Raw genomic sequence first — 15,229 nt, forward strand, 5'->3', positions numbered from 1 at the left:
TCACACACCCTATTGCACTCATAACCCGGTTTTGACAGGTTATTATCATCATAATTAATGTTGTGTACACTGACCAACCTACCCACCTAAATAATAACTACAAGCTCATAGTGAAGACAGGTCACACACACAGAAAGATGGACTCTCATCTCTCCATCCTTGCGCCGTTGCTTGTTGTATTTGGAGGGAAACTGCAGAGAGGAAAGCGAGAGCGAGTGAGTGGAGGCGTGTGTGCCGTGAGCCAATGAAAACTCACACTGGCTGCGCGAGCGCACATGTTTACAGGCGACATTCCGCCGGTACAGCCAGTGGCTCTTGAAAACCCGGATGGATTTTAAGGAATGGAGTCTTTCTCACATAATAACGGATTTGCGCTCATCTGGGGAGTAAAAATTGTCTATTACGACTGCACAGTCGACGCTGGAGACGTTTATTAATATTATAATATCATTTAGATTTCTGTTCGACCGGTCTTCGGTGATTTATGACATAATGCTCGTGGTGTGTATTGTGAAAAATACATCGTGTTTGTCGAGTCAAAACGGATGATCCGCTCCATGTTTTACAACACCCCGCCAGCTTTAAGGGAACGGCAAGCAAAACAAACAGGTCGACAGAAGAAAGATATCGGTTGCCGGTCGGTTGTTCGGTCGGTCGGACAGAGAGGATATTAAGCGTAGGACATTTGCATATTGTAACTGATCATTGGTTCGGTGTCCTGAACATGCGCGTTCAAGCCAGCTGAAAGATGTGGATGCGGTTCATATCTTTGGTGATGATGTTGTCGTATTATTCGCATGAACGGCCCATGATGACGGTCGGTCCGGTTATGTTTTGTCAACGTGACATTTCTTTTTTTTAAAGCGGCTTGGCTGTGCAACGATCGAAGTACTTATATTTGGGCATTTCATTGTTATATCAACTATGCATACGCGGCGGCTGGTGAAGCGCTCGGTCATTGGGAGCCGCGTGTACGCGCCGGGTTTAACGGGAGACGCGGCTCCGCTCACGGGAGTGATCCAGGCTGTCAAACAAGACAACAGAGATGCTTCAACTGGCCATCGGCGTAACGTGTATACGGTGCTCATGCAAGACGGGAGCTTGAAAGAGTACTCGGAGGAAGAGATTGCACAAATGACTGCGAAAGCACCGCTGAAGTCGAGCTTGAAGGTGCGTGTGTGTGGTGTCTGGGCTTGTTGTTGTTGTTGTTGTGCTGTTGTCGCACACAGTATTGTTTACAGTGCATTGCAAGATTGTTTGTTTGATTATCCAAATATTGTGAGAGTGGATATTGCAGTAATCATGCTGAGGACTAAGCTACAGATTAAAATGACTATTGAGTCATTGGCCCTTCAACACTAAACATTAGGGGCCAATTACTTTTTAGTTTAGCAAATTCTAGAATTGCAGAAGCGCCGGTGTCCATGCTCACAATCCATTATTAGGCCTACATGAAACTTTTTTAATATATGGACATTTTTGGCCTCATTGTTAGATGGGAATAGTTGCATGCAAATGACTAAGTAGGCTTCATATAGTGTATGAATTGAATATGCAATTTGAGTTCGTATAGTTTACTTTTCAACCTTCACTATGAATGAACCTACATTGTTGTTAAAAACGCGACTACAACAATGCTGTTGTGAGTCAGACTGTATTTGTGCAATATATAAATATTCTGTGAGAATATTAAGCACGAATCCATCTTACAAGTGGATCTCATTCGACAATGAACTTTTCATGATAATAATTAAATAGACTGTGCAAGCATATAGTTCGATTTAGGCAACATGTTGTCATATGAACAATCAGCTGAAGTCTAACGAACCTAAAGCCTGAGTAGCCGTGATCGGTTTCAATCGAACAAACGAATAAATAACTCGCAAGTTCATCGAGGGAGTCATTTGTGAACTCAATGACGGCTCCAAATCGTTCAAATCGAGAGTGCTCAACGCTTGTTTTGGAATCTTAAAAAGAACATGTTCATAAGAGTTTGTTCGCTAACTTGAGATATCGTGCTGTTTTACGAATACAATGCAACAGATAGATGCAAAATAACGGTGCTGGAAACACTGCATATGTATGCCCAATCACAAGATTATATAAAAAATAGGTAAACAAACACAAAGTTTTGCCGCCTGATTAGATTCTAAATGATTGTATAGTGTTGTTTTGTTGCATTTGGGGTCGTTTTACTTGCAGTCTGTAGCCCTGTAGTAGGGCCCGTTTAAGCTGCTGCTGATGATCTGACTTCAGTGGGTGGATAACAGTGGCGAACAAACACAGTAACTGCAGCATTCATTCATTCACGCGCCAGCAGAAGCATCTGTGCGCGCGCGTACATCTCTCCGCTGAAACCGGCTCTTTAGTGTGTGCGTGTTTTAGTGTTTTCGACATTAATTGCTTTTACAGTGATCGCGTTTTGTAAATATGTTCTTTGATATTTAGTTAATGCTTTAGATCATGTTAATTTTATTCACCGAATTCTGTGTGATTGCACAGCGCAGGCTGAGTCGCTGCTTGCACATGATTGCAAAATACAAAGGTTTTTTTTTTATATAATGACCTAATTGCAGTCATCAAGTTAAACAGCCTGAGGTGCTAAATCAAAACAAAGAGGGTGAAAATTACAAGAATGGCACCAGTTCTTCTATTTCATTCTCTAATAATCAGAGCTGTAAGACTGTAAGGTTAATAACATCGGGGAAATAATTGAAGTAAATTAAAATAAATGCAATAACTGCAATGTGCATGCAATATTTGCTATCAAATTTTATTTGGATGCTGCTGTATGTAATGGTTTGCATGTGTTTGTTTTTGGCAAATATGCTACCTTAATGTTTGTGTAACGTACAGACAATTTAATTTGCAATCAGAGAAAATAAAGTGGCATTTTTCAAATGTAACACAAGAAAATATTACATACAAGACATGGTGACATTTTCTCTGGTGACGCATGATGGGGGAAAAGGTTAAGATGTAAGCGATGCAAGCAGAGAGGGATGTGAAACTAGGGTGGGGGCTAATGGTCCCGGAGCAGCTGCTCCGTAACGGTGCAAAACAGAGCTCTACAGAGGTCATGCTTATAGAATCTGGGGCTTTGGCAAGGCGCCTGGATTCCCAAACGAGAGCCGTTCGGCTTGGGGCTTGGGAGAATGCCACTTGTTGACTGGTATAGTAAGACAAGGAGGGGCTTCACGTAAAGTGTGTTAGTGTGGTATTTCCAGACAAAGGCGGACTGGATTGTTTTTGTTCCCCTGTTGTTTCCACTGCTTAATATCAAAATGTAATTAATCCACACAGGCTGTCTACCAGTCTTAACTCTTTATGCACCAAGGCTTTGTTGCTGGTTTCCACTTCACTCATATTAAAAGGGTTGAGGTTTTGGTCATGGACCCTTGTTACAGAGGCAGAAAAGCAGTAGATGAGTTTATATGGGTTTATAAGGAGCGGCATAGTTCCTTTTGGCAGTAGATATTTCAAATCTCGAGTGCAGCATCTCGCACGTGAACGTGCATAGTGCTTGTGTTTATTTTCCTCATGAATATTCAAATATAAATAAATAAATAATTTGTATAATTAATTTCGAGTGCTCATCTGTGTGCATCCTGCTCTCAAATCTAATTAATTCTCTTATTAGATCAGCCGAGATCTGTTTAAATTGATTTAAACCCCCTAACTCTTTAGCAAAAACAAGAACTTATTTGAATAGTTTGACTGGCATATGAATTGTGACCCAAATTTTATCATTTTGGAGGCTGTTGTTCTCCACATGTTGTGTGAGAAAGCTGTGGCCATTAAAATGCACAAAGCAAGGGTGTGTGGTTTGAGAGAGAAAGACAGAACTTAATAGTGTGTGAAATTTAAATTTGAACTTGTCAACTGTGCATTTTTGATTTGATGCTTGAAAGTCTTGCACAACATGATGCCGCTTTAACAAATCTGTTCATCTCGTGAAAATACGGCAAAGCCTGGTATTCATCTTCTTGATGGAATAGCATTATGTTGTGTGTGTTTACTCCACCAGGGATGTGTTGTGGTATCGACCCTTCATTTTTTGTGTTTTGTGTAACTGAATTTTTTACAAATCATGTGACAATTCGATTTTTTTTTTTATAGTCTCCCATTGATGTCTATTTTTTTGTGTGTGAGCAGAGCATTTCATATTGTGGATGCAATAAGGTCGCCAGTTCACTTCAGTGTTTTGGCTGCTTTTTTTATGCAAATTTTTTAAAAGCTGCTAATTTTTTATAATTGACAATTTTTTAATTTATTTTTAACTATCACATTCATATATATATATATATATATATATATATATATATATAATTTGTTCATACAAAAAAATGCCTTAAGGCATACTACACTTTTTTTTTTGGAAATAGACTCATTTTAACTCCCCCAGAGTTAAACAGTCGAGTTTTACCGTTTTCGAATCCATTCAGCCAATTTTCTGATTTTTAGAAGAATATCAGTAACCAGACAGTTTCTGGTCTCATTGACTTCCATAGTATGTGTTTCAGCTGAAATTAGTCCTCGTCGGCTTTGTTTTTACATGAAAAAAATTACATTATTTTGTTACAAAATCACATTGTATTGTCTTGGGAGACACCAAACACCCTTAGAGGGACTTGTAATCCCAGCTAATGTACAACCAGATATCATTCCAATTTATTTTATTGTTTGTAGAGCTAGCATAGAAAGTGTCGCAGCATCAAGTCTCATGCCATTTAGATGAAGGGAGTCTTTTTTTTTTATTTATTTCAGCAAACGTCATTTGGGGTCAATAAGACCTTGAATAGTGCATAAGGGCTAGAATTATTGCTAATAGAGATAATATGATAAATTATTTTCATTCTATAGCTGATAATAGAATTGTAACATTTGCAATTTATCAATAACTTAATTTGTCTAAAATAAAAGAAAAAGAAATGAATTTAAAAATGAATTTACACATCACAGCATTACAGTTGCAATATGTATAATTAGTTTGAACTACATACTGTATTTAACATTGTTATTCAATTATTAGCGGTTTTAAAGATTAAGTGAGCATTAGATAACAGCATTCACAATTATCCATTAAATAATAAAATATTATTATTGTGCATCCAAAGTTTTTCTCCAAAAGCTATTATATGAAGATTTGTAATATTGTAACATATAGTTCATGTTTGTGAACATTATGGTGCATCTGTATTATTTTTTTGAAGCTTAAAAAGCTCAAGTCCTAATTCACTGTTTTTGCATAGAATAGAGCAGCCGACACATTCTTCAAAGTTTCTTCCTTTGTGCTCTACCAATAAACCCATTTAGCTTTGGAGCGACATGAGCGTGAGTAAATAATGACAAATGGTAAATAATTAAAAATGTTATTAATTCAAAAGAGTTTATTAAGATAACCACACTTCACTAGTGATGAAGTGGGTATTGAGGCAGGTAATCCATTTTTTTCTTAACTCCATTGTAATATGTACACTCCCAGATGCTCAAAGCTCAGCACGATAGGCGTTTAACCCTCTCTTCAGTCAAACTAATCATGTTCCGGGTTTGATACTGATCTGTATTGCACGGCGCTCACTGTCATCATGCTCTCCGCTGGTGCATGCGGTGTCTTGGCCCCTGTATGTCCTCTCTGAAGCTTGAGGTTTAGTGTACCGCAGCTTTAGTCACAATAAATAGAAAAGTCTACGGCAGCTGTGCAGATGAGACGTGCAAGAGGAAAAGCTGCTCGTCTTTGCATTAGTGTGGTCACGGATGGTGGCTTGTTGTGCTAAGGGGGAAATGGCAGAGTGAGGGGGGGTTTATTTTTCTTTTTTTTCAGCAGCGCATAGATCTTCTAAAACAAACAAGCCTGCAGATGTGATTTCTCGATCCAATATACATTGGTGAGGTGTTTGTATGGACCGATGTAAATACTAACAGTTTAAATACAGCCTAATGCACTGTGATTGCAAGCAAACAAGCCTCACAGTTGGGGTCTATAGCTTTAACAGCTCCCATAGGTGTAAATCGCGCTTCAGACATTGACTGGAGGCACGTGGAAAGATTGAAAAAACGTAAAAATGTTTCTCTCTGCAGAGCACCTGTAATGGTGGCCAGCGGGACTGGCCCACGCAGGGCCAGAATGGAGGTGTGCCGAGAGGTGAGGCGCCCCCCCTCAGCCCGGAGAGCATAGAGGAGCCACGGGTGCTGGAGCACAAGCGAACGGGCCGGGCTCTGGAGCCGGAGAAGGATCACACCCGCTCCATTTCTCTGCTGGAACAGAAACGCAAGGTGGTCTCTTCCAGCATCGACGTACCACAAGCCAGGTAAGGCTACAGGATGAGCACCCCCTACAGGTGCTGTTGAGAACTCAAGGAATCATGAATGCCTATGTAAATTGTTTGTTTTCGCACACTAAATAACAAGAGCTGAGGTCTCATTTATAAACCACTTCCCAAGCAAAGGTTGCGATCTATTAAAAACAAACTTGATGGGAGAATGTATGCTCCTGTAAGTAAACTCACATTTTGGAGACAAAGCAGTTTGTTGACACCAATGGTGAGCTGAGGGACTGATGGCAGATGAAGGAAAACCACTTTAAATCTTCATTACGAGTCCTAATCATAAATGCAGTGCAATACAGTTTAAATAAATATATATGGCACTCTCATTAATGGAGGTAAGCAATTACATTAAATCCTTATTGAGAAGTGTTATATTGAAAATGTTATTTTCTAATAAATAGAAATATTTGTAGTGGATGCAATACTTTTGAACACTTTTTACCTGTGGCATGCTGTGTTTTAATATTTTAACTACAGCGAGGATTGCTTAGTGCATGGTAATGGCAGAACTCATGGTCTGAGAAAATATTTTTGCGCGAATAATGATCAATAATGCACAATCTGTTTCCATTAAACATATAACGCAATTTAAAATACTATTTAGATATTGGAAAAGATTGAGAAAAACTTTCTCTGAAATGTATTTGATTTATTCAGAAACAAAGCAAGCATTATTTTCCTAATGTCTTGTTCTGTTAAACATGGTATCACGTGGATGAATATGCATATGACATGCAGAGGAGAATATGCATAGTAAAACTGGTTTGGGGAGGATAATTCGGGTGAAGATGCATCTTCTGCTGACTGGGTTTTATAAAGGGAACGTGTCGCAGATTTTGGTGTACGCATGGTTTTGAATTTTTTTTGCCGTACGCCATATTTGGCTTTCGAACACTTTTAGTATGTAAGAAGTTTGCTGGTGCCGGTGAGATGTTGGGTTCACGTTATTTCTAAGTGGTGTCAGTCTCCATAGAAACTAACATCAGAATCCCAAAGGACATTAACAAGATCTATAAATGGATTGATCTTATCTTTTATAATTATTGATATTTTTCAGTAAAAGTGATCTATTCTACTAAATATGACCCACTTTCAATACATATTAATGTCTCCACTGGTTGAATTACCCTTCAAAAGTGTCATATCGAAAAAAGCCTTTTTGGAGCTTGATTAAATAAATGCTTTATTTATATATATTTCAAGCTGAAACTTGCAGGTTGTTTTAATGGTACAAAAGCCTATTATATGTCAAAAGATAAAGCAAATTAGTTTTTAAAATGTCATGACCCCTTTTAATTTTATGATTTACTGTGATATATATTCACTAAATAAAGTGAAGCGTGTATAGTTATATTTATTTAGCACTCTAAGTGAAGTGCAGGCCACTGGTATATTGATAAGCTTGTTTGTGGTTTGTGAATCTTGTGGTCTGAATGCTTTACAGCATTTGTACTTTTTCTGTCACCTCTAGCATGCAGCAAGTTGTAGAACTAAAACGCCTTTAACAGCTCTTTCATATGTTTGTCACATGCAATTTGTAACATAACATAAATATCAAAAATCAATTGACTCGCAGCTTTGTGTGAAGCACAACAAAACATCTGCCGTGTGATAGCTCTATTACTACACTTAGACCTGATATTGACTTATCTGTTGACGAATTATTGATCTCCTAGATCAATTTACATTCTTTTCATCCATTCAGAAAAAAAGGTCTCATTGAGTGCTGCTGAATTTATTTTATGGCAGACAAAAAGGTTTATTATTTCTATCTGCGTTAATTGGCCAAGCATGTTCGATTCGCTATAGGTTGACTGCTGATATCTCCGGGTGTTATATTGATTGCCTGAGTGGTGCTCAATTTATGAAGCTTATTATTTTTAATGCTTATAGAAAACTGCGATTACTCCTCCATTACAACATGGTGATGTCTTCGTTTTGCTATGTCTCCATCCTGACAGATATTCAGTTGTGTTCTGTTTTTTGAACAGATTATGTATAAAACATGAGATAAAAATGGTTATAATTTCATTAACAGTATCCACAATAATGACATTTTCCCAGTTATCTGTAAATATTAAATCGGCCTTGAATATATAGATTACTGTTACGTTTTGGGTCAAATGGCTGAACACTTTTATTAGATTTCTATTTCAAATAAATGCTTTTCTTTTTAACTTTATATGTCGGAGGATCCTGAAAAAATCATGGTTTCCACAAAAAATATTAAGCAGCACAACTGTTTTGAACATATATGATAATAATAAGAAGAAATGTTTCTTGAGCAGCATGTTAGAATGATTTCCGAACACATACAAACATAAGCATATGTATGTTAAGCTCAGAGGTCTATTAGTCATGATTTTGGACAAGAAGCAGCCACATGTTTAAATATCTCAAAATAATTGCCATTTTGTTGGCTGGGCTGGTCAGTTTAGACAAACAGAAAAAGTTCTGGATATAATTTACATTTTGTTTAATTTCTTAGCTCCAAGATAGTTCGATCGATCCCTTAAGCCAAAGTAACATGAGGATTAGCTTCACCATGTTATTGTGTAACTAACATGTCAAAATCAATATATAGAGCCTCGCAGCAAATAATTTTATTGCGCACTTGAGAAGATCATTAGATCCCATGGGCGAATAGTGTGAAATTGTGAGCACCAAGCACTTAGGTTGATGAACACAGAAAGGGGTCCTTTGACAAAAGAAAAGATCAGATATTAGTTCACCAGCTTCCTTAAAATTCTGTTGGCCTAATGGTTATTGGTGTGATTACTCTAAAATTGTGACTCTTTGCTTTGGTTCTACCTAAATGGGAATTGGTGACATGGAAAGGGAATGGATTGTTTAAGACTAAATCGTTGTGAGGCAGGTGATCCGAGCACATACATGTTATTGGAGAACAGGCTACACGCTTTTAAAGTTGTGATTGCAAAAAGCAGTGACACTCACTTTAATATCACAAGGCTGGAGCTTAAGTAGCCACTTGGTTTCTTTTCAATCAGCGCTCAATGGAGTGTGTGGTGGAGTCTGTTTGGTGATTTGGTCAATAGAGCCACATGTTTCCCACCTCACATCAGGTGGTATATGTTTGTTATTGGATACCGAATAGCTTAATTCATCATGTTTGTTTACAAAATTACAACACAAGCATTCTGGTAAAAGAGAGGTTTGTTAAAAGATGGAATGCTAGAATGTGGAAACCATTTTTTGTTAATTTTGTTCATTTTCTTGTTTACAACAAGAATCTACTGCAGCTTTGGTTTTTTTTTTCTTTAGCAGGAAATAACCTATTTGTACAAGAGCAGTCAGACTGTAAAGTTGCAGGCCTGACAAATAGCCTTCACTAGACTAATTGCAAGCAGGAAATGAATGATGATTGTGTGTGTGTTCGTTCAGAATTGTGTAAAATCAACGTTAGAAACTTTAAAAGAATAGTTAAACTAAAAAAAAGTTTTTTAGTCTAAAATTTGGGCATTATTTACTCACCCTTAATCTAATGAACCAAAACCATATGACTTTTTAACTTCTATGAAAAAGAAACTTAATTTTTAAAAAAGTCCTGCCCACTCGTTTCCACTGGCGATACTCCGAAATGAAAGTTCTGGAAAGATTTGAGAACTCGAATGGTATCATTTGCAGCATTTTTATAGTTTATATGACTTTTGTAGTCCATTTAAGAGCTTCAGCGGAGAGGAAGATGTGCCTCGCTTAAAGTCGTCTCTGCACAATAAACAGAGTTTAGAGTGTTATAACATATACATGCATCTTTAAACCACTAAACGAAGAGATTTGTGATCCTGAATCATTATTTATGGGTCCTGAATTATAGCTCATTCACCTGTGGGAGACCGAGACTGTAGCAGAGGCAGTGGTCAGAAAACCATATTGGAGGATTCTCCAAATGAACTCATTGCTCTGAAAGCTCCATCAAAATAAGCCTTTGCATTACAGTGGTAAACCTACGGAAATGAATGCAACCAAATTACTAGGTTTCCTACCAACTCTCATACAGCCATATTGCTTGAAATATTGTGTGATCTTTGTTGATGCTTTTTTCTTTCAACAACAAGCTTTTTCCTCCCAGTGTCCATATATGTGCTGGGTGAATAAACTGAGAATGGGACTGCTCTGGTCAACAGTATGCTTTCTCAGTGGAGCAACTTTAGTGGCTGCCAAAGAAAACAAGTTCCTTCAGTGAGCGGGTGGTGGTTGGGCTGCAACTTTAGAGAGCATGTGATTACCATCTGAAAAGCGGCTCTCTTCTGCGATGCTGGATTCTTTCCAGCACTCTCACAGCAAACAACACCGTGCCTGGTGTTGATCCTGGGTGTCTTATCAGACTGGACACTGCATGTTTTTTTTTTTTTCAGACTTCCCTGAACCTCCCGAGGATTGATAGTTTTTAAATGGTACAATATCTGATTGGCTCGACATACAGTAGCATTGGCTCGACATTAAACTTAGTAGCTGGTGTTCAGTGACTAACACACTTTTTAAGCAAAAAAAAAAAAGTGGTTCAACTATTTCCCCCTTAGTGATATGCTTAAGCCATTAAAAATACATTATTGTTGTGTTTTCTGTTTAAAAATGAAAGAGGTGGCAATTTAATGGTAAAATGGTTTTGGTTGAATGTAGATGAACTATAAAATCAGTCATCTGGAAATTGTGTTCAAAAGGGCCATCCGTGAATAGTTCCTCTTTCATTGCTAAGCAGCAATAATAGCCTTTTCCATTAGAAGCTTTAAATCACCGGACTCTTGCATGTCGTGGCCACCTGTGATGGTTTGGAATGAGATTTGCTGGCATTTTTATGCAAATTAGTGGTTAAATGAAAAATCCCTGAATATCAGTGAGGAGGAGTGGCCAAGAATGGATTATGTGTTTCTCAGCAATAATAGGTTAGGTTGTCCTCACTAGCTGATTGAAGATGCTCTGATGTTTGCCGTAGCTCGATACCAGACATACCAGATCAGAAATGGCTTCTCTCAATTAAACCTCCCTAAAGATTCCTGTCTGAAGAGAGTCATTTGTTTAAAAGATCAAAGTATGTTTCCATCAGCTTTTCTAGTTACGAATACGATACTGTGTGTGCAAGACAAGTGTAATACGCTGCATTCAGTTATGAACAATGCCTGATGTGTTGAGAGCTTTAAATGGACAGGTCTATTTACATTTATTAATGTTGTAAATAATGACGTATTTATGCGTTAAACACTTTTATACATGCAGTCACGGGAGTAGAAACGAATGTTCCAGCTGTGTAATTCTGACATCCATGTTACTGTAAATCACAATGTAAAGCGGTGGAGGGAAATGTAATTGCTGCATAGCTTTTCATTGCATGCCGCCAATTTGAAGGTGTGTTAAGAGTGCATGTGGCATTCTCAGCAGTGTGATCAAGAAGAAATAATATTACATCAACACTGGGATCACGCAGTGCTTTGTTTAAATCATTGTTGGAGGGTTGTTGGGTTGTCTCATTATTTTAAGAGGCTCCAACTTGGATCCGTGTGAAAGGATGAATTGATTGCATGTGTGAATTGATATGTTATTATGTGCTGAAGCAATAATCAAAAGACTAATATCACGGTTTTTAGTTGTTTTGAAAGTCAAATTGACTGTAATTTAGTGTCATAAACACCGATTCATAATGATACTAGTTTATGAGATTTCAATAGAAATGTCGAAGGAGATTTGATAAAGTTTTACAATAATTAGTTAATATAAGTTGCATTACATGCACATTTAGTCATTTAGCAGACTCTTTTATCCAAAGCGACTTGAAGAGGCAAAAACAACGCTCAAAATACAAAATGGAGGCATTTCTCAGAGTAGCATAAGCCAGACAAGGGAGGATAAAGGGAAAAGGAAAGGTGTTTTTTTTTTTTTTTGCAACGTCACGTAATACGTAATTACGTTCAAAAGGTCACGGGCGACGTAGCCGTAAGTACAAAGTCAGTGTTTACAAGTTGAACGCATAGGTTGAACTTGCAAACTAACTCAAACGCCGTTTATAGAAAAAGGAATTAAAAGATAAAACAACGATGTCAGACGATTTTGATTCTGTACTTCCGGCTACGTCCCCCGTGACCTTTTGAACGTAATTACGTATTACGTGACGTTACAAACGCGCCTCACAGAATAGAGCAAGGCTAGCAGTTGTCCTTAGAAAAGTCACATTTTTGGAATAAGTTTTGAAATAACCGATCGTTTCGCATGATAAGACCCTTATTCATCGTCTGGTGTCGTTTAAAGACATTTGAAGCTGCATCTGAAACTGTAATTAACTGTCTTTTGGACCTTGGACCGTCTGGTTCCCATTGAAGTCCATTATGTGGAGAAAAATCCTGGAATGTTTTCATCAAAAACCTTAATTTCTTTTCGACTAAGGAAAGAAAGACATGGACATCTTGGATGACATGGGGGTGAGTAAATTATCAGCAAAAGTTTTTTCAAAAGTGAACTAATTCTTTAATGTCTTTTAACTTGTATGTTTAAGTTCTCGACTGAAAAACTTTTAAAATTAAATTTTGTGACAATAAAAGTAGTATTTTTAAATTTCACGGCACCTATTATGAAAAGTGCTATACAAATAAATGTGTTACTTGATGGCAACAAGCTGCTTCTTTTATCTTATCTTGCACATAGCAGCGGGATTTAGCATTCAAGCTACACATAATACCAAAACAGCTCACGTTAGCTACAAGTTGGGGTCCTAAGCTGGGACCCATCTCTTCAGTGGGACTCATCTTTTGACCACAATGGGACTGATTCCGGCCGTGTTACTAGGTTCCCAACCCGGCATCGATACCGGTATCAATCCCGGGTCATGTTTGCTCACACAGAACACGTTCTGGCAATTTCCCGGGATCAACGCGCTGTGTGAAAGGGGCTATTGACTGATCGTAGGCTTCTGGTAGGGACGTAGATAAAATATATTTATAACTATATTATATTACATCAATATTACACATTATTAAACTTTATATTGATAAAATCACAGTTTATTCCAAGTAAAAAATTTAAGCCACAGGAGTCCACCTGACAGAAATGGTTGGTTTTTAGATTCAAGTCTGGATGTAAATTTCTCTGTTGCTCTTTTCATAAAGGTTGTAGCCTAGTTTATATGTGGCTCCTCTTGTGGCTACTGAGAGGAACTAATTCAGTTTGAATTGTAGTTTGGGGCAAAGATTGTCTGGCAGGGGGGCTTGAGTTACTCAAGTGTGTCCTATTAAAATAAACCTGCGTAAAATTTCCTGCATTTATAATTATACCTTTCAGTTTTGATAGTGTAGTTAGTAACATAAATTATCGATCTCTGTCGAGCTGAAAGGCTTTATTAATTAAAATGGAGATGTACTAATTAAGCTCTCAGCATGGGGGTGTCGCTCACCAATTGTCGCTGAGAAATGAAAATGAAGGGAGACTCTAGGCTAGAGATGTGACAGTAGGAAAGAGTAATGAGCAGGCGAACAGAAGAACAGGGTTTCCCCCCACACGCTATTAAAATACACGACTTTCTCCTATCCCAGTTCAATGTGTGGACTTGGGCTGGCTTCCTGGAAGAGAAGGAACATTGTGTCTCTGTGGTGTTTTCAAAATATGGCTCTGTTTAAAAGGTTTAACACATTTTTACTGTCATTGTTAATTAAAACTAAAACTATTAAAAATCATTATTGTTAATTGAACTGAAGCAGAAATAAAATAAAATACAACATTAAAATATAATAATTAGATAAAAAAGTAAATGTTGCCTCGGCATCGGCAACTGAAATAAGTTGAAGTACTGTAAAACTCTGTAAGCTCTCTCTCTCTCTCTCTCTCTCTCTCTATATATATATATATATATATATATATATATATATATATATATGAAGGACAAAAGCACATACAATTCTAAAATTTATATTAAATCTGCAGTCTGGCATTTTTCCTCTTTGTCGCCATCTCTGTTCGAAATCTGCAATTGCAGTCATTTGTGGAATTATCAACTTTACGTGAGTTGTACTTCAACACCCTCGATACGGCACAGGGTGGATGAACACAATGTTTGAGGAGAGTGTGAGGCTGTCAGTCACCGCGCTGGTGTCGAGACTGGCATTCAGAATCACAGTTTATTCTTTTTGGAAGTATGACCAACATAATAATTTTCACCGGAAAAGGTCATCTGAACTAGTAAGAAACCCACTTTCTTATTAGTCCACTTTTGTTACGGTTCTGACATTGCAGTAAATCGTGCTTATTAAATCTAACAATCGCTTATAAGTTATCAAGTTATCATATCATGGAAAACCGTGAAAATTATACTTCTCAATATGTTCTCAAATTGTTAACAACATCAGCATTGCGTGACTACATGTAATTTTCTCAAATATGTATTTTGGATCATTTTTAACCCCAAAAAAGCGACAGACTGCAGCTTTAAATATTAATTTTAAAATGAATGTGATTGATTATATTGGCCTCTAAGATTTGATTTTAAGACTATCCAGTTATATATTTTACTGGACTGTTCCTCCAGTCTTATACACACACACACACACACACACACACACACACACACACACACACACACTATAAGGGAAGGGAATGAATTGATTTTCCTCTGAGGGAGTAAGAAAAAAAACTGTTTATGATTAATGTGATTATAAAGGTTTTTTGCTAAATCTATATCTCTCCCACAGGTTTAGGGCTTATAAAGCCAAGAATACTAAACAACACTGTATGGATTAGATGTTATGAGTTTGATTTACTCATGCATGCTGTAATACAGCTTCCTAATTCTTGCATAACACATTTTTTATATGGAAGGTCAATTACTGCCCACAGACATTTTAGTAGACTAACCACTTTAAAGGGCTGCTCAAGTTGAGGTTCGCTCATACTATTCTTGG

General features: G+C 37.4%; 1 protein-coding gene across 2 annotated transcripts in view; it reads left to right on the forward strand.

Annotated features, from left to right (window-relative positions):
• Positions 1 to 360: 360 nt before the first annotated feature.
• The window catches only part of znf704 (zinc finger protein 704), a 49,085-nt gene continuing 34,216 nt past the window's right edge, over positions 361 to 15,229 (forward strand). The window contains exons 1-2 of one of the 2 annotated variants that reach the window (XM_039680879.2): positions 361 to 1,170; positions 6,082 to 6,311. In XM_039680879.2, the coding sequence (XP_039536813.1) occupies positions 925 to 1,170; positions 6,082 to 6,311 (476 nt within the window). In that variant the 5' untranslated portion in view covers positions 361 to 924. The remainder of the gene's footprint in view (positions 1,171 to 6,081; positions 6,312 to 15,229) is intronic. The other variant, XM_039680878.2, reaches the window with a different exon arrangement.

The sequence above is a fragment of the Pimephales promelas genome, chromosome 18 (genome assembly GCF_988280905.1).
Source record: "Pimephales promelas chromosome 18, fPimPro1.hap1.1, whole genome shotgun sequence".
NCBI classification, from domain to species: domain Eukaryota; kingdom Metazoa; phylum Chordata; class Actinopteri; order Cypriniformes; family Leuciscidae; genus Pimephales; species Pimephales promelas.